Below are 24,969 nucleotides of genomic sequence, written 5' to 3'. Positions count from 1 at the left end.
GAATCTCAGATTATTTTGTTATCTTTATGGAATATATCTTTTGGTGGATTGAAGCAGTACTTTTTTTATTTTGTTAAAATAATATTAGAAAAAAAGATTTCTTTTGATAGTTTAGGACTTTGACCTCAGTCTGTAATACGAGTTGTGGTGTAAGTTTCCTTCTTGCTCCATCCCATACCTTGACTTTAAGCAAGGGAAAGGAAATGCTCCATTTATCGCATTTGTTTACTTTTTCTCTCCAAGTGTGAAGACCTCTAGGAAGTGAATGTCCTGTGAGTGTTTTGTTCTTTGGGCATGTGCCTTCTAACCAGAGAAATTTTGAGGCCCTTAGTTCTCACAAATCGATACTGCTTTAATGGTCATAATTATTTTGGAGTCAAATGAAAACCTGTATTAACTACAGATCCCGTTTCCTTGGGATTGTGAGATAAAGTGAGAGCAGGGGATGAGATGTTGGCCGTAACACAGCTCCACTGAACCTTTTCTTCTGCAGATAACTGGCTGGTGGTACAGTGTGCGAACATCTGCGTCACACAGCAGTGCCAGTGGGCACACAGGACGCAGCAATGGACAATCAGAAGTAGCTGCTCATGCTTGTGCAAGCATGTGTGATGAGATGGTGGTTCTTTGGAGGCTGGCTGTCCTTGACCCAACTATTAGTCCACAGAGGTGAGCTCCAGAATTAGTTCCTGTCTCTCTTTAATTTCTGTGATACTCAACCACATTAAAGAGTTTCATCCCCTGTATTTCTTGTGTTTGTATCATTACCTGAATACCTGTTCAACCATTAGTCCTTCTGGACTATGTGCTATGTGACATTCAAAGCACTGTAATTACTTTAATTGCTATTGCTGCTTACTTTTAGCAATATCAAGTAGTGTGACTAATTTGTTTTCTGAAAGTCTTTTCTTACATATGGGTGTAATTCTGCATTTTAGTCCCAGTGGAGAACATTTCTTTGAATGATAGCACCAGATACCAATTAATTTTAAAGGTTTCTGTATTTAACCATTCAGCAGTTTAATGGAATTCTGTTTAGCCCAGTCATTCACTATTGTGTATTTCGAGATGAGCCAGTTCTTACTTTCTGTGCTCTTAGGGAGTTTGTTCTCTGCAGTGTATTGGTAAACAGTGTTACCAGTGTATGATTTTCAGTCAGTGTTTTCAATTGTCTGAGAAAAAATTGTGTGGCTTCTGCAGATTTCTAAACCATATTGTGCTCTGGTAAGTCACTGCCATCTTTATTTAGCACCATCTTTATTTAGCACCAGCTGAATAGCAGAGGAGGTGCTGAGAGCTGTTGAGATACTGTGGTTGACGTTGTAATAGTTTGTTTTGTACATCTTTTCTACAGAGTGTGGTGTAAAAAATGTATTGGGTTAGCTTAATGTGCTATAAATTCTCAGAAGTTTCTCAGAACAAATGAAAACAGGATGGTAATTTCAGAAAAATTACATGTTAACAGGATTCGCTTTCTCTGAATTGTGTAACATTAATAAAATGCCCTATGAAAGGCGTGCTAGGGACTAAGTGCTCTGCTAAAATGGATGCAGTTTCTGTCTTGTACAGTTCACAATGTGAAGTAGCTAAGTATAGGAGTTGAAGACAAAAACTGTAGGAAACTGGGAATGAGGCTTAAAATAAACACAAACATCAATCAAATCAGACAGAAAAAGCATAAAGTGTTTTGGCCATTAATAACGTATGAAGTTGTGCTATCTATATTCACATTTGAGTTATTTGATGGTGTTCAGATTTGCTCAGATCTCCTACTTGAGCTAATGAATAATTGAAATGCTCCTGCTTGATTACCTATTCTCTTGGTGTTTGAGTAGTCTCCAAGGACTTTCTTCTTGTGCTTCCTAATCCTTACTGTGAATCACAAGGAGATTTCACAGATTCTTATCCTTATGTTACCCTTCCCAAGTAGTTCCTACTCGTTTTTCCTTCTGAAAATCATCTTCTTAACCAGTATATTTCCTGATTGATTAATTTCTTGAGTGGACAAATATAAATAGTCCATTTCATTTAGTCCCTTTTGTCCTAATACCCTTTGCACCTAAATTGGGCCACCTCAATTTTTATTTTGTTTTCTTGTTCTTTTACTTTTGATAGGATTTAAGTGTTGGGATTATGCATCAGAAATGTGTGGCAGAAACAGAATGGCAATTGATATACCTGGTGAAATTTCTAGAAATGTCTTTTTCTCTTGAATTAGATCACCATTTATACTATTTTGCTCAAGTACATAGGCCCTATGTCAGATTTGAAGCTGGAAAATGCAGAACAGTTTTGTTCTTCCCATAGTAATATGGGGGCATGGGACTAACTGTGTAACATGAGTCTATGTAGTCCTGCCAGCTTGCTGCTGCTTCAGAGTTACTTGAACACCAATTATTGATGTCCCTATAGTTTGCAACAGTTTGTTCTCCTGAGGACAGCCTGAAAAAGCTTGAATTAAATTGTTGGCCTCTATATAGGCATATTAGGGTAAAGAGGTAAATACCTGGGAGGGAGATTAGGTGGTCCTGTCTGTCATAGTGCTTCCCTGGGTGGGCTATTTAGGTTGTACTTGTGAATGTCTTAACTGGAGTTATGCAGGGCTGTTTCACAGCTGCTGGCAACTGGTTTATGATTGCTTCCAAGGGCAGTTCCCCATGGTACTCACTCGTCTGAGACTCAAATCACTAACACCTTATTTAGGGCAGATGAGCAAACAGGGCAGTGTTTTTTCCTTAAACCTCCCAGTTTGTATTGTGCTTCATGTTGGTAATGCTCGTGTTTTGTTTCTGGATCATGAACCTGTCTAGAACTCAGTTGTTAATATACCTGTTTGCTTTTTTCAGCCTATCTTCTTATTAGTGTTGTCTGTACTTAGCATTAGCTTAATTCAGCAGATGATGTTTCTGGCCAAAGGAAGGAGGTGTTCTGTGGGTTAAGTTGTAGTTCGTTGCAAGTGTTTTTTGTGTTTGCTTCCTAACCTGTCCTCTTCCTTCTCTTAGGCGCAGGGATCTTTGCTCACAGCTCAGACAGTGGCAGCTGAAAGTCATAGATAATGTTAAGAGGGGTCAGCACAAGAAATCACTGGAGAAGCTCTTCCAAGGTTTCAAGCCAGCTGTAGAAGCCTGTTACTTCAACTGGGAGGAAGCTTATCCCATTCCTGGGATTACATATAGCAGCACTGACAAGAAGAACTCATTCTGTTGGGTAAAGGCCATCCAACAGAGGAGCTGCCGGTTGCAGTGTGCAGAAAGTGCCTGTGAGGCTGGTAGGACCCACGGCCAGGAGCCCGGGGGACAGTGCGTGCAGCCCGGGGACAGGCTGCGGCCCTCTCCCCAGGAGCCAGCAGTTCGTCCGAAAGAACTCACTGGAAAGCGGAAAGTTGTCTCTGAAACGCCGCAGAGGGTTCTGAGACGGCTCTCGGCAGAAGGGGATAAAGCCGTCTATAAGACTGCAGTGAACAAAGCAAAGTTGCCAGTGAGCAAAGGCTTGACCAGTAAACACAGTGGGAAACGCCGTATGAGCAGTGAGGACAGCTCTCTGGAACCAGACTTGGCAGAGATGAGCCTGGATGACAGCAGCTTGGCACTGGGGGCAGAAGCCAGCAACACCTTTAGTTTTACAGAAAGTCCACTGAGCAGGAGCTACAGGGATGCCTTTGAGGAGGATGGTGGAGTGTACTTCTCCGAGGGACCTGAGCCTGCTCTCAGGAGCAGTTCCATGGCCAAAAAACCACCCAAGGATCCTGGAGGGGAGATGGGTAGTGGCGATGATGACCTGCCTTCTGCAGATGAGAACTCTGGTGGTGTGAGTCTGAAGCCACAAGAAGTGGGAGAGAATGGTGCAGCAGGGGGAGGGGATGATGGAGAAGAGGAAGATGATTACCAGGTATACTATCTGAATCCACAAGAGGTAGCCAAGGAAGATGATGACAAAGCTGAAGGGGGAATTGAAGAGGAGCAGGATATATTTGCTGGTATAAAGCCTCTGGAACAGGAGAACCGGATGGAGGTGAGCTGAATCTAGTTCAAAATGCTGTTTTGCTGTTTTATGTGTTGTATAAATCATGGTCTCGCCACCCTCATAGCTGTCACACTTAACCTAGAATTTTGTTAAATCAAGTGCTTAATTAAAATGTTGTGATAACCAACTGTGTCTTAAGTTACCTACAAGCTTAATGCGATGGTGGCATATGTCTGCCTCCCACAAGCTTGATTCCCTATTTCTGTGCTAACTGCAAGTGTTGTCCCAGTTTTGGTTAGTCCCATCTCACACTCCAGGATCTACAAACATAGACAAGACAGTGTGTACTTTTCACCTAGTCTCACCCTTGGAAAAGGCAAAAATTATCTGGAATTAAAAATGAGACTGAGGTATACTACGAAAGAAAGAATTAAATCCAACCATTTAAGCAGAAGCTCTTTGGAAAGGAGAAGCAGTCTAAACAAACTGTCTTATTCCTGTAATAACCACAAAATGTGTTTACAGATTGCACCTATATAACCAAGCAGCCAAATGACCACGCATGGAAATAGTGGTAGTTTGAGGTTTAGTGTTTTTTGAGCTATTCTCTGATTTTATAGCACTTGGAGAGAGGACAGGACTTAATAATGTAAGAAAAGGCTTTTTAGAGGAGTGCTTCAAGGAGTGGTGCTGAAGGACTAGGCAAGGATGAGTCTGAGAATACCTGCTGCTGAAGTTAGTCGTGAATTGTGCTTGCAGTCTTTGTGACAAGTGGTTTGAGCAGGCTAACTCCAGGCCGGGGTAGTGTGATTTGAACATGACCATTTGTTCCTTCTTGCAGATCCTGTTTGCCTGTGCAGAGGCACTGTATGCACATGGATACAGTAATGAGGCTTGCCGCTTGACTGTAGAGCTTGCCAGGGACCTACTGGCCAACCCCCCAGATCTCAAAGTGGAGCAGCCACCAACTAAGGTAGAGAGATGGCAGCGACCATCAGTAGTCATGATGTTAGTGCAGCTCTGTGCAGGTGACCCTGTTTCTTGTGATTCTCCCCAAAACTTTAGTCTCCTATTTCATAGCGTACGTCACTGGAAATGTTAGTAGTTTTGCTGCTTCAGGATAAGAGGGCTGGACGTAAGGATAAACTTCTGGAAACTCAGTTGTAGTGACACTCAGCAGTGTTTGCTGTATAGAAAGGTTCCCTTGGAAGGGACAGGCGTGTGACATCTGCCTGCACAGCATCAGTCCAATAGGGAACATATGTCTTGTCCACAGGCCAGCTCTTTCACTGTGTTGTGCTGGGGTGACATAGGGGAAGCAATGATCAGTGGTAACCACTGAAATTTGAGATTCCTTAGCAGAAGAAACAAAATCTAAATGTATTTTATTATTTCTCCTGTCTATAATTACTGCAAAGGATAAAAGGACATAGAATCATTTAGGATGTTTAGGACAGTGTCCTGTGACAAATTCCTCCTCAAACAGGGCAAAAAGAACAAGGTGTCAACCAGCAAGCAGACGTGGATGGCAACCAACACCTTATCTAAAGCTGCTTTCTTGCTGACTGTCTTGAGTGAGCGGCTGGAGTACCACAACCTGGCCTTCCGAATAGGAATGTTTGCTCTGGAGCTGCAGAGACCGCCTGCCTCTACCAAGGCTCTGGAGGTAATGAAATTTCGCAAAGACGGTGTCCATAAATGTTGTTCTCTTGGAATGTGTTTGCTCACATGGTTTGAATTTCAGCACCTGAAGTTTGGTTGTGCTTTTATATGTTTTCTTAAAATGGATTGCAATGGAATGAAATCGAGTGCACATCCCATTAGGACATATTGATCTCCTAAAAAAATTATTAGCAATATCACTTCAGCTGTTGTTACCTTCACTGATAGGAAGCTCAGACCTCATGTGTCATCAGGTCTTTGATTTCACATAGGTCTGAAAATATTTGAGTACAAAGTCTTCTATGAATGTATTATTTTAATTGGAACAGCCTAGTTCTTATCTTAAATATGTTTTCATTTTGCTTTGCTAATGTGGGGAAAACAAAGTAATGTGTAAATATCCATATTTGTCCATATTTGCATTGGTGAAATGGTTTGAAAGTTATTCCTTAGGGTGAATTGGTGCAATTGTTATGTGTTTGAAAATTGTTGTTTTGCTGATACCTCATCCACTGGCAAGCAAGCATATTACTTTGGATGCTCTTGATTACTATGAGGATTCCTGCTTTGAAAAAAAGTGTCCAGTGAAGACCATGTCTGTGTGATTTACAGTTACTTTGCTTTTCACTGCAGGGTTGTTCAGTCCCTTAGAGTGTGTATTGTTGCTAATTATCCACCAACTACAATTATCTGTACTTCTTATGGTCTGATTAGAAGATTGTGAGTTTGGCAGTCACTTGCTACCTAAGAGAAAACTATTACTTTCACATGTTAAGTATGGAGAGAATACAGTCACAGAGTAGTGAAATGTCTTCATCCTGATGGCATGTGTGCTGCAGCTGTGCCTGTTCTTCTGCTAATCAGTCTCTGGTGTCTCAAATGGGTGTATCACTTAAACATAGCATCCTTTTTTCCTACAATTACAAGTAACCACCTTTTCCACTGGCCTATCCAGTCAGATACTTCTGCTGATGTTCTTATGAGAGCTGATGCATTTTTCCTGTATGCAGCTGAAGAGAGTGATCATTTGAGTAAAAAAATTTGTGTATAAATATGAAGCAAGACTGTTAGTAGATTTGAAAACCTGTTTTCATTGTGGAGAGAATGGCAATGGTGGCTAGGGCTGGTAAGCATTGCTATCATTTAATAAACTAATAAAAACTATTGCTGTACTTTATGTATAGGGGAAAATGGTCTGCTCCCCACAGGGGACTGTACTGTTGACAACTTTTATTCTGTTTCCTTGTGAATACTACCAGGTGAAGCTGGCTTATCAGGAGTCTGAGATTGCAGCCCTCTTGAAGAAGATCCCCTTGGGCACCAATGAGATGAACACTATTCGAGGAAGAGCTGAAGAACTGCGAGAAGGGACCTTGTGTGATTACCGTCCTGTCCTGCCTCTGATGTTGGCAAGCTTTATATTTGATGTCCTGTGCACTCCAGGTACTGACTGCATTGGCCTGAGTGTGTGCAGGGCATATTCTGAGATGCCAGGTCTTGAGGGATTTTCAAAGAGAAACTGTCTTCTGTATGAGAACAACCAAAGTTTAATTCTTCGTGCACTGTTGTTTGCGCTTGCCTTTACATTGTTTTACAGCTATTTTGTTCCCCAGTGGAACTGTTTCTCCTTCTGCCTACATTTGAAAACAACTGCTACTTAAGACATTTCAACACTCTATCTGTGTCTGTAAAATAGTTATAAATTACTGACTTTGCTGCTTTTATGCTGGTTATATTTGGAGGAAGCTAATATATATCTGGTATATAAAAAGAACACAGCAACCTGGGATTAGAAGACTGACTTGGCAGTATACTGGTTTGGAGCCTTCTGAGTTCAGAGAAAGAAATGGGAAAAAAACCCTGTAAGGTGCTGTGGTCTTAGGAAACTGGCATGAGACTAAGAACAGGGCCACAGGAAGCTCTGCAAATTCAGAAAATGTCTTTTCAGAAAATGTCTCTCAGAAATGTCTTTTGCTTTGAAGCCTTAGTTTTGAAAGATGAATACTAATTCTGTTGTCTTCTTTCAGTGGTTTCTCCTACAGGCTCTAGACCCCCAAGCCGTAATTGGAATAATGAAATGCCTGGAGATGAAGAGCTTGGTTTTGAGGCAGCTGTTGCTGCTCTTGGTAAGAATCTTTTACAAGAAAAGTCTGCTTTGTCCATGTTGTGCATGCTTTCCCATTTTGAATGGTGAGAGTTAGTAGTTCATTCCAGTTTGGGGCAGAAATAGAAGCGTTTGCAGAGTTTGACAGAACCAGATGCAGGATTCTACATGCCAGGGTTGAGGTATCGTTGCAAAGCTGTGAAAAAATGGAAGGAGAATACTGGATGAGAACTCAGTGTTTAGGTAGCAACATGAATTCTACCTTTCGGCTCTCTCTTTTGTCATGAAATATGTATTGCCTGGACTTCAGTGGAAATGAACAGTTTCAGAGAACAAAAGGCAGTAATTTCTGAAGAGATTAGACAATGGTAGTGAAAGACTAGCAAAAGTACTCTCAAGCACTATCATATAGTTCAGGATCTTAGCATAGTTGTGAATTCTTGCCTCATTTGCTTCAACAACAAAGCAGTGATTATATACATGTCATGTTGACAATACTGTTTGTGTGTTTTAAAGCAGTATGCGAAAAGGATAAAATGGGTTAGACAAGACCTGTTGTTTGTTGCCTCATTTCTGAAAGAAAGATGATGAGTTTTTTATGGTGTTGGAATGCTGGCTTGTAGCATCTGCAGAAACCAAAAGGTTTGTTTCAAGATAGGGTTGTAGGCTTGCCTGGACTCTTCCTGTGGCCTTTTAGTATCTGGATGTTCTAACAGTTGTGGCTAACTTGGTATTCTAGGGACAGACTGCAGCTTCTCTTTATTCATGGCCTATTTTTGAAGTTAACAGAAAAAATCTTTTTTTTGCCTATAACAGTGAGGTGATTAAAACAGTCTGAAGTATAGACAGCTCTCAGGATATAGTGTAGTCCCATGAGCTCACTTGTCTCTTCATGTTCTTTTATGGGCTGCAGGTATGAAAACAACTGTCAGTGAAGCAGAACATCCTCTGTTGTGTGAAGGCACACGAAGGGAGAAAGGAGATCTGGCACTAGCCCTGATGATTACTTACAAGGATGATCAGTCTAAGCTGAAGAAGGTGAGTTTTGCTTTGAAAGGGGAGGGGGAGAAGGAAGGTTTGGGTTTTCATGGATTTGATTGTTTTGCCAGTGAGTGTAAGTTGCTGTGTCACATACTGATGTTTTACAAGCTTTGTTGTGGTATTTATATTCATCCACTGCTGCAAAACCTGATTGTACAGAGTGCATTGCCCAGGGAGAGAGGCACTCTTTCCATAGGTTTCTTAAGATCCAGTCAGGAGATGTGCTGTCACTGCTTTTATTGCTAAGACAAGTCCACTCCTAAGGGTTGTTGCTGTGCAGTCTGTGTGTGGTCTGGGAATTGCATATGTTTTGCTGCAGGGATATTGGCTTGTAGAGCAGTATAGCTAGCAAAGCCTCTGTTTCTTAACCTCTCACCTCTTTGATATACTAGTTCAGTCCACCTGTGTCTTAATTCCCTATGCAAGAGAGAGTAAAACTTTGCCTGTTCACCCTACAGGAAGAAAAAAATTGAAAACTGCTGAAGCTTCAGAAAGGGTTTTATTAATCTTTTAAATTCAGAAATCCTCTTACACAGCAAGAACTACATTATTAGTGTATTTTTGTCTCCTAAAAGAGAAGCATTTTTGCTATACTCTTCTTCAGGGAATAGCAGGGACACTGTGATATCAATAATCTGCGCATAAATGGGCTGTCAGACTTCTGGTGTTGATTAAGTATGGAGAACAAACAGTAGAAGTGGACAAACCCTTAGAATGTGGTGATGCATTGTTCCCCAATTACATAATAAATTACGACAAAAAAATGTTACTGTAGGCCAGTATAAAGCCTCTAGTTTCTCTAGTGGCTTTGCCAGTTTCTCGGTAATGTATGACAGGATTTTCTGAATGGTGAGCATGAAATTTTTGACTTAAACAATATCTGGCAGAACTAAATTTAGAATTCTCCATTCTGTCCTTGATATACCAGAATTGCAATTTTCTGTGAGTTTTGGGTGCTCTTCAAGTAAAGCTAATGGCTGTTTCAAGTACAAATGTGTTATTACTGAGTCTTTGCTTCCTCAAGTAATGCAGACCACATGGCTCTCAACTGTGCATTGCATTGCTCTTTGGTGCTGGAAGATGATGCATATTTTCTAGAAAATAAGTTTTCTTTTTTTCTCCATCAAATGAAATTTGTTGTCCACTAGGAAGCTGATTTGGTATTTTACCTCTTTGTCTTAGTGTAATGCTTGGTCTCTTACCCTTCTGCTGAGTGCCTTTTTTTTTTCCTTGTTGCTAAAGATTTTAGACAAACTCCTGGACAGAGAGAGTCAAACTCACAAACCACAGACGCTGAGTTCTTTCTACTCATCCAGCAAGCCTACAGTTGCCAATCAAAAATCTCCTTCCAAACATGCTGCCCAGTCTGCTGCAGCTATCCAGCAGCTTCCAGGGACTTCTGTCACTCAGCAAGCCGCTGTAAGCACTGCAGTCCAGAGCAGTCCTGAGAACTTTGTGGAGAAGAGTACACAGGGTAAGAAGTGGTTTATAACAGCTATGCTAAAATTTTCCATAATTACAGCCTATTTTCCAAATCTTGAGTTAAATATTCTTGGCCTGGTGTCAGATGATCTACTTTATAACTGAAAGAAAACTTGAGATAATCCTGCTCACAAACAACAAAAGATAAAGGATTTTTATAAAATGAATGGTATTTATATCTTTTAAATGGCCATGTCTGATTTTAGAGATAGAGAAACAAGATGATGTTTACCTTGTCACTGTTCTGTTTATGCAGAGAGCTCTCAGAGGTCCCCCTGTGAGCCAGCTGCTGAGGCCACTGTTTTGAAACAAGAGGGAAAGGTCCCCAGTCGTCTGGCCCTTGGAAACCGAGGTGGATATAATGGGAGATGCTGGGGTTCACCTGTCAGGCAGAAGAAGAAACACACAGGTGGGAATGGACTAGCTCATACAGCATCTAGTGCTCTCTTAGGCAGTCTGCTGGGGTGTACCCAAGAAAGCCAGAGAGGAGCTTTTTACAAGGACATGTAGTGATATGACAAAGGATAACAGCTTTAAACTGAAAGATGAGAGATTTATATTGGACATTAGGAAGAAGTTAGTTATTGTAAGGGTTGTGAGGCTCTGAACAGGTTGCACAGAAAAGTGGTGGATGCCCCATCCCTGGGAATGTTCAAGACCAGGTTGGGTGGGACTTTGAGCAACTTTTTCTATGACTCTGGGATTTTACTTGTCAGCCTTTCCTGTACAGCAGAAGCAGCTAAGTGTCAGAGAGGTGCTTGACATGGACAAATAAGATTTGCTCCATAAATTTCCTGCACCTTTCTGTATGGCAAGTTACCGTGCCTTTCTTGCAGCACTTATGTTCTGTGTGATGGATTAGATACCTGGAGCTGAATGTCTGCTGAATCTGGAAGTGCAGCACTGTGCTCCTGGATCCAGAAACAAATTCAATGAAGCTGCTGCTTCTCTACACTTCTTTTGGGAAGGGTATAAGTTAGAGGTAGAGGATGTGAAGGTTGTGCAGCATGTATCTGAAGGATTTTCTTCCTATTCATGTGATCTGTGCATCTTGACTTTGTATGTATTTTTGCTTCTTGTTGTTACACTCTGCCACAAAACTTGGCAGGTGGAGTGAGGGGCTGTGATGGTGTGAAGAGGGAAATAAAGATGCCATGTTCTTGGACTCGTCTGCATTTTAATCCAAGAATTACAAAATGTCACTCGTGTCTGTGGCCAAATTGATTTGATTTAATCTCTCTTAATTTACAATGAATGCCTGTCAGCCCTAAGGCAGTCAGTGACACAACTGATCTTAGTTGGTACTCAGGTGATACGGTTCGGAGTTTACATTCATGCATTGCATTTACCAACCCTGGTGACATTTCTGTGTTGGTTCTGGTGTTGTAGGCATGGCTAGTATTGACAGCAGTGCTCCTGAAACCACCTCTGACAGTTCTCCAACGCTCAGTCGGCGTCCCCTACGTGGGGGCTGGGCAACAACATCCTGGGGCAGAGGACAGGACAGTGACAGCATCAGCAGTTCTTCAAGTGATTCTCTGGGATCTTCCTCTTCCAGTGGCAGTAGGAGAGCAAGTGGGGGAGCCCGTGCAAAGACTGTGGAAGTTGGCAGGTAATGAATAATACCAATGCACAGAGGCAACCTCTAGACCTGATGTCGGGGACATGGCACGTGTGCCTTGGGAAATACTTTATGGGGAAAATTTGCTTTGTTTCCTCTGGACCCCAAAGACAGGAGCTCCAGCTGGCAAACTTGGGGTACTTAACTGAAAGATTCCTGTCTTTCTTCTAGGTATAAAGGGAGGCGGCTGGAGAGCCATGCTCCTCATGTCCCAAACCAGCCCTCAGAGGCAGCTGCTCACTTCTACTTTGAATTGGCCAAGACAGTCCTTATCAAAGCAGGTGGAAACAGCAGTACCTCTATCTTCACCCACCCTTCCTCCAGTGGTGGGCACCAGGGACCACACCGCAACCTTCACCTCTGCGCCTTTGAGATTGGGCTGTATGCACTAGGGCTGCACAACTTCGTGTCTCCTAACTGGCTCTCTCGAACTTATTCCTCCCATGTCTCTTGGATCACAGGTTACAGCAAAACTTTATTGGGAGGCTAACTTTTGGGCAGGAAAGTGGGGTAGAGAGGCAAGCTGGTTCTTGAAAATGGTGATACTGATGTGCTGTAGGAGCCATGTGAGCAGCTCACACAGCTGCAGTAGTTGCTGGTCAGCAGTGATTTACACAGTGGTGGTTACTTTAGCCTGGAAAGTTCTTGTGACCTTTCTTGTTTGTACTGCAACATGCTTCAGTCTAAAAAGCCCACTTCTCATACAGAGACTGGTCTTTACCTCTCCTTCAGAAGTGTGCTGAAGAGACAGACAAGTCTGAACGTGCTCTCTGGCTGTGTTCAGTTTTCCTCTTCCTTCTGATTGCACCTGTCCATATGGCTTCTAGAGGCCTAAAAAAACACACCTTTGAAAATTCATGTTTTCCTGACATGAATTAATAGACTGACAGTCTGACAGTTCAGACTGGTTTGTGGGTACTAAAATCAGCTATAGCAAGTACTTTTTGCTATTTCCAATGCATTTTAGCTTAGGTAATGGTGTTCTCACTCACCACTTGATCATTGATTGCTCTTGTTTTGTCCTGTGTTTTGGGAGGAAGCACCTAAATTTGATGTGAACCCAGAAGCAACTGGGCTGTGTCACTGCTCCTGAAGGAAGTGAAGAGTGCACCTGCTGTTGAAAGAAAGCTGACTGTAACTGTGCTGGGCATACAGTGGTGTGAGAGTCTCTCTCACTCTTCTCCATAGGGCAGGCCATGGAGATTGGTAGCGCAGCCTTGAACATCTTGGTGGAGTGTTGGGATGGACATCTAACTCCCCCAGAGGTGGCATCACTGGCAGACAGAGCTTCACGGGCCAGAGACTCCAACATGGTGCGGGCAGCTGCTGAACTGGCACTCAGCTGCTTGCCTCATGCCCATGCTCTGAACCCAAATGAGATCCAGAGGGCTCTGGTGCAGTGTAAGGAACAGGTGAGCATCATATGGCAGCCCCCAGCTAGTGATTTCTAGCATCAGGGATGTGCTCTTGTTACCCGTGGGGTTGGCTCCTTTGCTACTGCCCAGCCTTAATCCCAGGTCTCTGGATTTCTTAAGTTTCATGAATAACACTGGTTATTCTGCTGCATAGCATCTGGCTGGTCCCCATAGTATTACTCATTTTAGAGTGCCTTGTACTTCTGCCCTCTTGTAGTTTTTCCTTCTTGTGTTTCTCATTTTACATTCCTAACTTCTTTTGTTTCACTGCTCCCAGGACAACCTGATGCTGGAAAAGGCCTGCATGGCAGTAGAAGAGGCAGCTAAAGGAGGTGGTGTGTACCCAGAAGTCCTCTTTGAAGTAGCTCATCAGTGGTACTGGCTTTATGAACAGACTGTTGGTGGGACCCCAGCCCAGAGAGAAGGTGCCACTGGCTGCAGTGCCGGTGGCGCACGGGCCGCGTCTGAAGCAGCACGTGGCTTGGCAGACAGCCGGGTGACCTCAGAGCCAACCACGGTGACAGTGGCAGCTGCAGTAACTGCAGCAGCAACTGTCATGCCAGTGATCTCTGTGGGGTCAACCATGTACCAGCAGCATACAGTGGCAGGGCCAGCAATGGCGCATACACACACGCAGGGTCTCCACCCTTACACCACCCTTCAGACTCACATCCCCTGTAACCCCCAGTATATTGGACACACTATCCAGCACATGCCGCGCCCAGCTGTCTTCCCGGTCCCTGGCTCGGCGTATCCGCAGGTGAGTTTTGGCTGTGCCTTGTTCATTTACCGTGACCTTGGGTGGCTGCTTCTGGGGGAGTATGTTGGAGTGGGAAGAACATGGGGCTTAGAGCTGTCATGACTTGAGATCAAGCTTCTGCTCTCACTTGGCAGTTGGTGACACTTACTTTGGCCCTCCAGCTCAGCATTTGCACAATAAAGAGCCTTTTGTGGCTGCATTTAAAGTCTCAAGGGAATATAAAATATGATACATCAGTAGTTCTTAATTTCTGTTGCTCTGTAGTTTCTCAGGAGGTGCTGGATGGAAAGCTTGTTTTCTTGAGAGCTTGCAGGCTAAACAGAGACTACGCTGGGAAAACCAAAAAAGGTTGTTTTAACCTTTGCCTATTTTTGAAGGTTTTGCAGTGGTTTTCTGCAAAATGATTAGGTTTTTAGAAGGAGGAGGAGCAAGCAGATGTAATGCTCGTGCATGTTTCCTCCTTTGATTCCTTCAGACTGGTCTTTTCAAGCTCTGGGGCTTGTGTGGGGACACGATGTTTTGAATTACTTCTGAGTGGTCAGGCGCGACTGTTCTGTACCTTCTGTTGTAGGGTGTCCATCCGGCATTCATAGGGGCGCAGTACCCTTACTCAGTGACAGCACCGTCACTGGCAGCTACAGCAGTGTCCTTCCCTGGCGTGCCCGTCCCCTCCATGACGCAGATTGCGGTGCATCCCTATCACAGTGAGACGGGACTGTCGCTGTCTTCCAATGTAGCGCGTAAGTTACAGCTCTGGGCAGGGGAGCAGAGGTTTCTTTACTGTCTCTTAGCTGTTCCCCCCATGAGCTCCTGTTCCTCATTGATTACAAGTGGAACGAGGGTTCTTGCACTGAAAGGTTCTGGCCAAATGCACACCATTCTAAAGGTGTGCATGCTCAGGGGTACTGGGATTCCCGAGGGGCCTGATACAGCTAGCAGAGAGGAAACTTCAGCTGAATTTCCAGTATGAGATTATTTTAGCCTCAAGAATAAATCATGTTTGGAGCCCTTGTGGTCTTTCTGACTTCTAACCTGTAAGAGCTTAATTTCTGCTCTCCTTTGGGCAAGGTGAGCATAGATGATCTTGAGCAGACTCATGTAATTCTGTTGGGTCAGGTGAACAGAGTGCAGGAAGGAGGCAGAACTCTGCTACAGAAGCACTACTAAATGTCTTTTTCTGCCTGAAAGGATTGGAGGCAACCAGTGCCCAAACATGGAACAATCAGAGATGATGGATGCTTTATCAAGTCATGTCAATAGCATTTGGAATGGTTGCTAAACTGTTTTGCTAGGGCTCGAGTGATGGTGGAAATCCATGAAGTAGCGTGTAGCACTGGGACAACAGATGTTGACTGGATTGTGGACATGCTGTCATTGCCATGGAGTTCTACACCAGTGGGTCATGCTTGACCCCAATCTCTGCAAACCCCCCATTGGAGAGGCTGTAATATTTCCCTGTTTTCAGTGTGTTGCAACTCACCAGGTGCTGGAAGACTGGTATGTGGAAAAATACTGAAGAGCTGTGTTGGTCTCCTTCATATTCAGAGTATCGGGAGAATAATTTCAGTTATTTTTTTATCCTGTATTTTGATACTAGAAAGCTACCACAAAAACAAATAAAAGGCCTCCAGTCTTGAAGGCCTTAGGATCTGATAGCTGCCAGCCTTAGTCATAATCTGGTGCTATGACTTTTCATTGTGAGAAACCATTTCTGTACTCCTCCAAAGAGTTATGAATCTTCCAGAAGTGCTAATTCATCCTAGGACACTTAAAATACCAAAAGGAGACAACAACCACATCCTTTCCAGTTGCCATTGTTTACAGCTTCCATAAACTTATTTGCAGTTCTTACAATACTGTTTCACTGTTCCTGAAGTACAGAATCGTGTGGTGATGCCTGAGCTCTGGCAATAATTTACCTCATTCTTACGGGTTATTCTCCTTGGCCAGACTTCAAATGCAGTATGAATTTTGCCCTGCTTTGTGTGTTGTTTGGCACCCTGTGTCTCCTTAGTTGAGGAGGTTAGACAGGTCTTTCCAGGGAGACGCATTGTTCTCAGGTATTCAACTATTCACTAGAAAACATGGAGGGGGGAAAAAAGAGGAACTTACAGCATTGCTCAAGCTGGTGTAGTAGCATCACAGAGAAGCTGTGAAATACGGATAACAGTTTGCACACACCTAATGGCATCTGTGCTCTGGAGTTCTCCAGCAAACCCTGCTTTTTACTCTTTGTACCTTTCTTGAGAGGGACAGGTAAATTTGAGTCTTGTCAGAGTGCAGCTTGGTGACTTAGTGTTTACTGCTGTCTAAGTTTAGGTGGTACAATGCAATGCATTTGAAACCTGTCATTTCCCTTGAGTTTGTTCATAATAGTTAAGTGTCTGAAGGTGACAACTTCTCACGTCTCCTTGCTGTTTTTACTGTTGATACGTGGTGCCAGTGTGTGCAGTGACTGTTCTTTCCAGGGACAAATCGGAGGTCAGCCTCCAGTAACGGCCTTCCTGAACGGAGTGGCAGCTGTTGTACAGCTGAAGTTGAAGAACCTCGCATTGTTGGACTTGATCTTTGAGTGACTTAATTCTGTTCCTGCTCAGTAATTTTCCTAGCAGTTTCTCATCAGGTGTAGGCATACACATGATTGTTTCCTTGGACAAGAAATCAGAACTGAATGTTTTATTTATTAATAGCAAATGCCTTTGAATCAACATGCACGTTTACAAGTAAAACATGGATTTTGTGCCTGTTCATGAGATACTGCAGAAGAAGTGGACACACATGTAACCGACCCGGTTAGGCCCACCTTGCAAACAGAATAGAGCTATTCCTGGCCCACTGTATTTCAGTTGTAAGCCTGTGGGGTTTGGTTGCTGTATTGTTCTGTTTAGGGGAATATAACCCTACACTGGCAGGGGCAGTCAGGTGAAGGAGATGATGTCCCAAGTAAACCTTCTTTTAGGCTGGTGCTGGGTCCTAATGCTGCTCTTTTGCTCTCTTCAGTAGGCAGTGTCCATGCAGGATCAACGTTCCCAGCGATTCAGGGTGCTTCCTTGACAACTCTGTCCTCACAGCCCAACTCCCTTGTTACGGGGGGTTTTCCTGCCGAGGATGAGCAGCACAGTCAGCCTGTGAGCCCCCAGGGTCTGCACTACCTCCACTCTGCATACCGAGTTGGTAAGGATGGCCAAGTGGGTTTCTGTAGTTCCCCTCAGAGGGATTCAGGGCAAGGCTGCAGGTTTTCACTGTCAATTTGGCAATTTGCTGCTATGCCTGTTGGGGGTGAATGCACCTGAGGGACATGGGAAAAGCAAGTTGATGATCAGATGTGGAGTTGAAAAATGAAGGCAAAGCATTGTAAGATTGAACAATTGCTATTCAGGACCATCAGAGCAGAAAAGAAAGCTAAGTGGGTTAAACCTGGGATGAGTCTTGCTTTTCAGCAGATGTACATAAAAGAGCCTGAATAGGGCTGTGCAAGTTGTGACTATATGATAAAATGATATTTGGCTCCTGCTCATGGATGGGGAAGGCCACACCACTAGTTAAATACCAGCTGAGTCTTCAGATGCACAAAGAAGTGCCCTGTGCCTCTCCAGTTATTTGTTGAAGATAGATGCAGAGGGAACTTATATTTAGTGAAGAGTGGGTATGTAATTAGCATTCCTTTTCCAGTCACAATGGTTATGAGAAAATAAGAGTCTCTGCCTGAATTACCATTGGTACAAAGGATAGCAGTCTTAGGGTTTGGGATTAAGCTTAGATTGCAGTAAACTACTGTAGTAGTGAGTAGTAAGGTACTTGTACATACTCATGATTCAACCCAGTGGATACTTGGTGTAGGAGAAGGAAGCCTCTAAAATAAGTAAAAAAAGAGAAACGGCAAGAAAATGGAAGGAAAGCTTGACTTTTTTGTTGACAGCTAGAATAGAGAGTACTCATTAGCTAGAAAGGCATGCAGATGTCATTTAAAATATCAGTGCTACATGGCATGCCATGAAGGGTGTTTAATAACCTGAATAAGAGAGAGGCACAGGCAGGGAAAGGCGGTCTGGAAGATCAGGACGTGGCACGTGTTAGTATTTGAATACTGTTTAAATGGGTGGATTTGTCTGAAAAACTGTAATGGCATAAGTGAAATGTTTGCAGATTGGCAATATTGTAACTCAGTGGTGGCCTGCTGTCTTTGCTGCAGAGCAGGTTGGTTTGGGTAGCTTCTCTGTTGCAAAATAAAAATCAAAAGCTTTGCTTTCAGGACATCTCTTGTAGTGCAGCCTTTGGGGCTTTCTGCTTGACGCTGCCCTAGATGCTTGAGTGTCTTCTTGCAGCTCTGGTGAGGGGTGAGGGCTGTGCCTGGATCCAGATGTTCTTGAAGATAGTTCCTGTGCTGGCAGGCTCCGAGACTGGCCTTTTATTTCTGTCTGGACTCTGCAGCTGTGGAATTTTCTGTTGGTGAAGGGCAGGCCAGTCAGGTTATGTTGCAGTGAGTGAAATGCTAGGCTGAGCCTTACTGGGCAGAAGTGCTGCTTGACTGTGGCTGCCCCTTTCTCACAGGGATGCTGGCTCTGGAGATGCTTGGCCGAAGAGCTCACAACGACCATCCCAACAACTTCTCCCGCAGCCCGCCCTACACTGAGGATGTAAAATGGCTACTTGGGTTAGCTGCAAAGTTAGGTAAGGCTCAGAGCAGTACTTAACAGAAATCCACTTGCTGGGATTTGGGCAATGGTGGGAAAAAGCTCTTGAAGGAGTGAAACGTCAAAGATTGGGCGAGCCTGATATCAATCCCATTCCTGAGAGAAGATCCCTACTGCTCTTTCATCCACTCATTTGTCCCATTTTTGGGTTCTGTAGGCATGCTGTTGAATTTTGAGTCACTGGATGAAGTACATGAGATTGGACAGGGTTCAGAGCTTGTATCTCTTCCATTCTATAATACAGATTCTTTCTTTTCCATTTCCATTATATTGTAGGTATTCCTCTTATGTATATTTATACCTTCTGTGAAGACTTTTTATAGCAATAGGTACTCAAAACACCTATTTTTAGGGGGGTTGCTTATTTTTACTTCCATTTGGCTCTTGGATCTTTTTTGTCAGCTCACTTTCTAAATTCTTTCATAAGCAGTAAGAACTAAAAAAACCTTTCAAACAGCTTGTTTAGTGGCACAGCTTCTGCTGCTCCTGCTGGCAGAGCTCCACTGTAGGAAGTGGTGGGGAAGCTTAAGTCTACAGCCTCCTTAAAGCCTGAGTGTTGAGGCATCTAGGTGCTTCCTTGATGGGCAGTCAGGAAACAGTGGAGAAGGTACAGTGTTATCCTTGTCTTTCTAGTAACCTTGCCACATTAGTTTCCTTTCACATCTCCTGTAAAGAAAAGTGATTTTGGGAACACCAGTAAATGAGCTGGTACCTGGTCTCTCCTCAGACCTGATGGGTATAGCAGAATCTTCTCTGTCCCATGAGTTTGCTAGACTGTCTCACCCAAGCCTGCTGGAGGATGCATTACACTGAGAAGAATGTGCTCCAGATCCAAGTTCTTGCTGTGAAGTGTGATTTCTTTTGTGTCTGTTATCTTAGCACTGTTGTTCTGACTTCCTCCTGTGCAGGTGTAAACTATGTGCATCAGTTTTGCGTTGGTGCTTCCAAGGGGGTGTTGAGCCCTTTTGTGCTCCAGGAGATCATCATGGAAGCTCTACAGAGGCTCAACCCTGCCCATGTGCACAACCACCTGCGCACCCCAGCCTTCCATCAGCTGGTGCAGAGGTGCCAGCAGGCCTATATGCAGGTAAAGTGTGGCTTATCTTCCTGCCTGTAAGAGCTGCCAGGCCGTTGCCTGCCTTGGAGGTGCTGCCTGTGTGTGCATGTGCAGCGGGGAAGGGGCCTTGGGCACTGGGAGCTGAAGTGGTCCATTTCCTGATGCATCCTTCTTCCTCGGCAAGGACTGGAATAAATATCACTGTATGGGGGCTGCATGCAAAGGAACTCACTGTACTGCTTCTGCCAAGGCCTTCTGCCTCCTGTGCTCTTCCACGAAGGCTGGGGTGGTTGTGTCTTCCTCACTCCAAATGCTATGTGTACCTTTTAACTTCTGAACTTTCTTTGCTATGTTTTCAAGCTTCCTGTCTATCCCTGTCCCTAGCCCATCCTTTTTACTTTCTTGTTAGTGGTAGCCTGTTTTCCCCTCCTCACGAAGTCCTGGCATGGCTGTCTGGTGTGCCAGTCCTGTCACCAAAAGTAGAAATGGCTTGGTCAGCTACCAGCACGGGTATCCGAGGCTTTGTTGAAGCCAGTATTTCAGTGAGCCAGCTGGAATACCAAAGCTGCCTGTTCTTTAAAACAGTGCGATCAGGACACCTCACATATACCTGCTTCTCTTGAATAAACGACCAAAGGGTGATTCTGTAGCCGTATTGTCCAGATTGGATTAGCTGTTCTGTCACCCTAGGTGGTATTGTGAGACACGACAGTTTCTTCATTTTACTTCAAAAGCGAAGCCTGCTGGTTTGGGGCCTTCTTTGAGAAGCTGATAGAAGTGACAGTATTAAGCCTAGAGATATTTTGTAGCAATTTAGTGTCAACTTTACTCAGCCAATGTCCCTTAGTGAAGGAGATGTGCAGTGACCAAGATGGGTGTAACCTGCAGAATGAAAGGTTGTGAGGGTTGGATGCTGGTGGGGTAGAATGTTACCTTGCCCTTTAGCGTTGTACTATGGCCCAATACAGTGCTGATGACATAGAGCTAGACACTTGCTGATGCTGTGTGCTGCGTTTTGGTGCTCTGAGGGAGCACTGCCCTCCCTCACACAGAGGGTGTGCTGGGGGTGTAGGATACAGCACTTCTGCTTCGGAGGTACTCTACTCTGTCAGAGCTGTGAGTCTTGGGACCACTAGTGGGTAGCAGGACCATGTGACCTATTGTCCTGGGAACCCAATCTTCTGAGTTTCACCAGCAGGAGGATGGTGTGCAAATGCCTTAAGGCTCTTTCCCTTTTTCCATCCAGTACATCCATCATCGGCTGATCCATCTCACTCCAGCTGACTACGATGACTTTGTGAATGCCATCCGCAGCGCCAGAAGCGCCTTCTGCCTGACTCCCATGGGCATGATGCAGTTTAATGATATTCTCCAGAACCTAAAGCGCAGCAAGCAGACAAAGGAGCTGTGGCAAAGGGTCTCTCTGGAAATGACCACCTTCTCACCATGACATCAGGTGGAGCTCCATGGACACACAACCCTTTGCCCAACATAGTTGTAGTTCCATTTACACCATCCTTCCTTCTGGTGTCTTTTTTTTAGTTTTAACTTGTTGGAAACCACTGATCTGATATATTTATATCATGACATTCCTCTCCAGCACTGTTGCGTGTTGGTGCTCTGCTTTGCTCGCCCTTCCTCCTCCTTCTCAGTGGGCTGCAGGCTTGAGAAGCATCAGGAAATGAGAAGGAAGTTGAGCTGGCTGCCCTGTGGTGTAGTCACCGCTTTTTTCCCTGAGCCCCAGGAGGCTGTCCTGCGAGCAGTTTGCAGTGTGATTGCGCACATGTTAGAGGGGTTGGGGATTCTGTCTGAAATATTTATTTTGGCATTTATAAATATGTAAACTTTTTTTTTTTTTTTTTGTATGGGCTTCTCTTACTCCACACACCATCTCCTTTTGGAGAGTGGCTGGAACTGCAAGTGGTCCCTCCATCCCTTTCAGCAACTCCTGGTGAGAGAAGCTGAGACTGGAGTAGCAGGACCAGGACCACCTCTGCAGCTTTCTGCAGCAGCTGAGGACAGAGGCTGGAGCTTGGGGCAGTGAGTCCTTGACTGCACTGAGCTGCCTGGAGACTGCCAGAAGTGCTTGAGCTCTTTCTCAGGAGTGTCCCTCACTGGGAACTGCTGGCTCTTAGAATGTTTCGATCCTGGTTGTTACAAGTTGTACAATCCTCTTTCTTTTGGCTGGGGTATTACTCTCCTGTAATCACTTTCTTATCCCTCGTCTCTTCTCGTTTCCTGATTAAACACTTGTTTTCTTAGACTGACTCTCTCTTCTCTCTGCTATGATGTTGGCAGTCTGAAGGAGCTGGCCAGCTGTGGCAGTGGGACCTCCTGTGGGCTCCCCATCTAGTTTTGTTTACAGTCCTTAATATTTATTTGTAATTTTTATTTTGCTTTTTGGAGAGCCCATTCAGAACACTTTTTTTTGCTTGGGTTTGGTTTTTATCAAGCCTTCTGGAACTGTGGTATTTTGGAGCAGAATACAGCTTTTACTTTCCCAGTTTATTTAGCACCAGCTTGGCTATTGCTACACAGTGCTGGAGTACTCTGTGGAACATTGGAAACCTCAGCCAGTGGAAATGGGTAAGCATTGAAGTACCCATGAAGTTTTTCACCACCTCTTGGTCAAAGTTGTCAGCTATACAGTAACAACGTGGCATAAATTTGGAATAGTTTTTTATAAGAGGCAGAAAACTTGTAGTTTTCTTACCTAGACATTGAGACGGGCAGGATATAAAAATGAATTTTTCAGGATGCAACTGGGAAGAGAATGTGCCAAAAGAGATATATGTTCTCACAGTGGTCTGTTACTACTGACTTTTTTTTTTTAACTGAGGTGCAGAAAGTAAAAGGTTGAGCCATCAGGACTTCTCAGCATTTGCTCACCATGATTCTTGTTTGACTTTTCTTTTAAACCCTTTTAAGCCACAGACCGAATGGCTCTCAACTACAGTTTATTTAAAATATTTTGTGTTTTCTCTTTCTGTGCCTGAATTTAAGTGACATTGACATGATTATGGTGAAAGCAGGGTCTTTTGGTTGGTGGTGTTTTTTTTTTTTTAAACTGCCTCCCCCTCACTATCTCCTTGCTCCCAGGATAATTCAAATGTGGCTTTAGAACTCATTTCTGCTTCCTGTTTCCATTTTAAGGGTATTTGCACTTGGGGCAGGGTGGTGGAGGCACCTCTCCCACAGTAGCGTTAATTTGTGGAAGCTGGAAGCGCAGCTGGGGCTGTTCTGGGTGAGGGTTTTCATTTGAGCTTTCCCTGAGGGCACCATGGAGATGAATGCTGTGCTCTCAGGAGCTGCCATTACTGAATAGTGTTTCTGCTTCTCGTAAAGACTGTGCTCTCTAAACAAGTGACTTTTTATCTTGAGGGCATTGTCTGCTCCCAGTTAGAGTATTCATAACCACTTAGTGCCATCCAGGCTGCACTGCACAATTCCTTTTTTGCCATGAAGGAGTTGAGTTTTAAGGGGAAAATGGTGGAAATGCATTAAATCTAGTACATATCTGGTATATGTACATAGCATGCATTGTCAACTGGGACTGGGTCCCTGACATTTCCTTCCATGTCCCACTTACATTGCCTCATTTAAGTCAGCCAGGAACTTTTTCTCGAAGTCCTGAAAAGCATCTTGTCCAGTGACCTGTGGGGTTATGGCCCAGCCTGATTTATGATCCCATCACTGTAAGTGACATAACCATGAGCTGGATTCTGACTGCTGCGATGGTGTCACCACTATGGACCTGCTGGTTTACAAGCATTGTGGAGAGATGTGAGAGCTGACAAAGCTATGGAGATGAGAAAGGTGAGAAATCAAGACTTGGAAGAAAGCCGCTTTTTAAAGCTAAAAATAGACTTTTTATTTCTACATAGAATAGTGGAGATGAGTGTCAGGAATACTTTTTGTAGCAAAACAGCCTGCTGAGTGTTTCAGAGGTGAATATTACTTGGTTTGTTGTGTTTTTTAACCCCCACAAGCCTTTAAGAGAAAAGGAACAAACTGATAAATGGAGAGAAGGTACCAGTGTTGCATCCACCTTCTGCTATGTGATGGGGGATGGGATTCCTGGATTGTGGCAGCCTGAAAACACTTGTATGTGTTGGCTGCTACTGTGGTGATGTCTTGTGTGCAGTTGTACCATGTCAGGCAGGAGTCCCTCAGGATTCAGCAAGAGGGCTGAGCAGATTTGTTTGATTAATTTGGCAGGTTCAGACCTGTTTATCATTACTTTTTTGACCATGTTACTACTGATACAGGAAAATGATTAGCAAAGAATCAAAGGATTTTCTTTCCAACTGCATGTAAGGGCTGAAAAACATCAGGATGAGGTTAAGTGGCTTGTTAGATTCCTTTGTGTCATTCTGACTTCCAGGAGCTGCAAGCTTCTCTCGGAAATATGTCTTTGCAGTGCTGTCATCCAATGAAAATTGCAATTTTCAGAGATCAGCTTTTTGAGTAGAATTGATACATGCTGCCACCCTACAGAGAAATTCTCCAGTTCTCTTAGAAGGTCTTCACCCTATAGTTGAGATTCATACCAGTGTTCCCTGAATGTTGTGCTGACTAGAAAGAGGCAGCAGACATTTTTAAGTATCTTCCTGATTGAATTCCTGAGGAGGTTTGCAAGCACAGGTTCCAAAGAGTTTCCTACTGTTGTTTTGCCAGTTCTCACCTTTCATGCACCTGGCTATTAGATTCACATGACCTTCTGGTTCCTGGGTCAAATTACTCCTTTTTAAATGGGAGTTGCATCAGACTAAAGGAGTACTTTTTAATACATTACCAAAGAAACCCTTAAGGTCCTGTTTTGTGCTTATAATTTTCCTTTGTCTTAGAAGTGAACTGGTTACCATGAACTTCTGTTATGCAGCAGTGAGGCAAGGTGAGATTTGTTTCTACTATGGAAGGGTGAGGATCTGGAATATTTTAGTGCCAGATGGGTCAGTATCTAGTACCCAGTGTCTCTCACTAAAAAAGATGGGGTTTGTTGCCTTTTTCACAGAGCTTCTGATATTACACATGCTTCTCTTAGGAGGCAGTGTTTGATTCCACAGCTTTGAAGAGATGTCTGGAAAGCAGGTAGCTTCTGAATCCATGTGCTGTCAGAGAAGGGTAGCAGATTTGAAAACAGCTCTTCATCAGGTAAGGACATCCTATA

At 43.8% G+C, this 24,969-nt stretch overlaps 1 protein-coding gene across 3 annotated transcripts in view; it reads left to right on the top strand.

The window, feature by feature from the left end:
• Window positions 1–21,309, top strand: part of ZSWIM8 (zinc finger SWIM-type containing 8) — a 55,535-nt gene extending 34,226 nt beyond the window's left edge. Inside the window, exons 9-26 of one of the 3 annotated variants that reach the window (XM_068198483.1) lie at window positions 494–669; window positions 3,003–4,011; window positions 4,805–4,936; window positions 5,450–5,629; window positions 6,885–7,068; window positions 7,653–7,751; window positions 8,643–8,767; window positions 10,013–10,244; window positions 10,509–10,661; window positions 11,642–11,864; window positions 12,045–12,334; window positions 13,062–13,285; window positions 13,566–14,048; window positions 14,620–14,788; window positions 17,049–17,222; window positions 18,600–18,719; window positions 19,651–19,829; window positions 21,046–21,309. In XM_068198483.1, coding sequence (XP_068054584.1) covers window positions 494–669; window positions 3,003–4,011; window positions 4,805–4,936; window positions 5,450–5,629; window positions 6,885–7,068; window positions 7,653–7,751; window positions 8,643–8,767; window positions 10,013–10,244; window positions 10,509–10,661; window positions 11,642–11,864; window positions 12,045–12,334; window positions 13,062–13,285; window positions 13,566–14,048; window positions 14,620–14,788; window positions 17,049–17,222; window positions 18,600–18,719; window positions 19,651–19,829; window positions 21,046–21,249 — 4,356 coding nt within the window. In that variant the 3' untranslated portion in view covers window positions 21,250–21,309. Of the gene's footprint in view, window positions 1–493; window positions 670–3,002; window positions 4,012–4,804; window positions 4,937–5,449; window positions 5,630–6,884; window positions 7,069–7,652; window positions 7,752–8,642; window positions 8,768–10,012; window positions 10,252–10,505; window positions 10,662–11,641; window positions 11,865–12,044; window positions 12,335–13,061; window positions 13,286–13,565; window positions 14,049–14,619; window positions 14,789–17,048; window positions 17,223–18,599; window positions 18,720–19,650; window positions 19,830–21,045 lie in introns of all 3 variants that reach the window. The other 2 variants (XM_068198482.1, XM_068198481.1) reach the window with 2 other exon arrangements.
• The last annotated feature ends 3,660 nt before the right edge of the window (window positions 21,310–24,969 follow it).

Source organism: Anomalospiza imberbis, chromosome 8, assembly GCF_031753505.1.
Source record: "Anomalospiza imberbis isolate Cuckoo-Finch-1a 21T00152 chromosome 8, ASM3175350v1, whole genome shotgun sequence".
Lineage (NCBI taxonomy): Eukaryota > Metazoa > Chordata > Aves > Passeriformes > Viduidae > Anomalospiza > Anomalospiza imberbis.
This window is presented reverse-complemented; position numbering and strand designations above follow the sequence as displayed.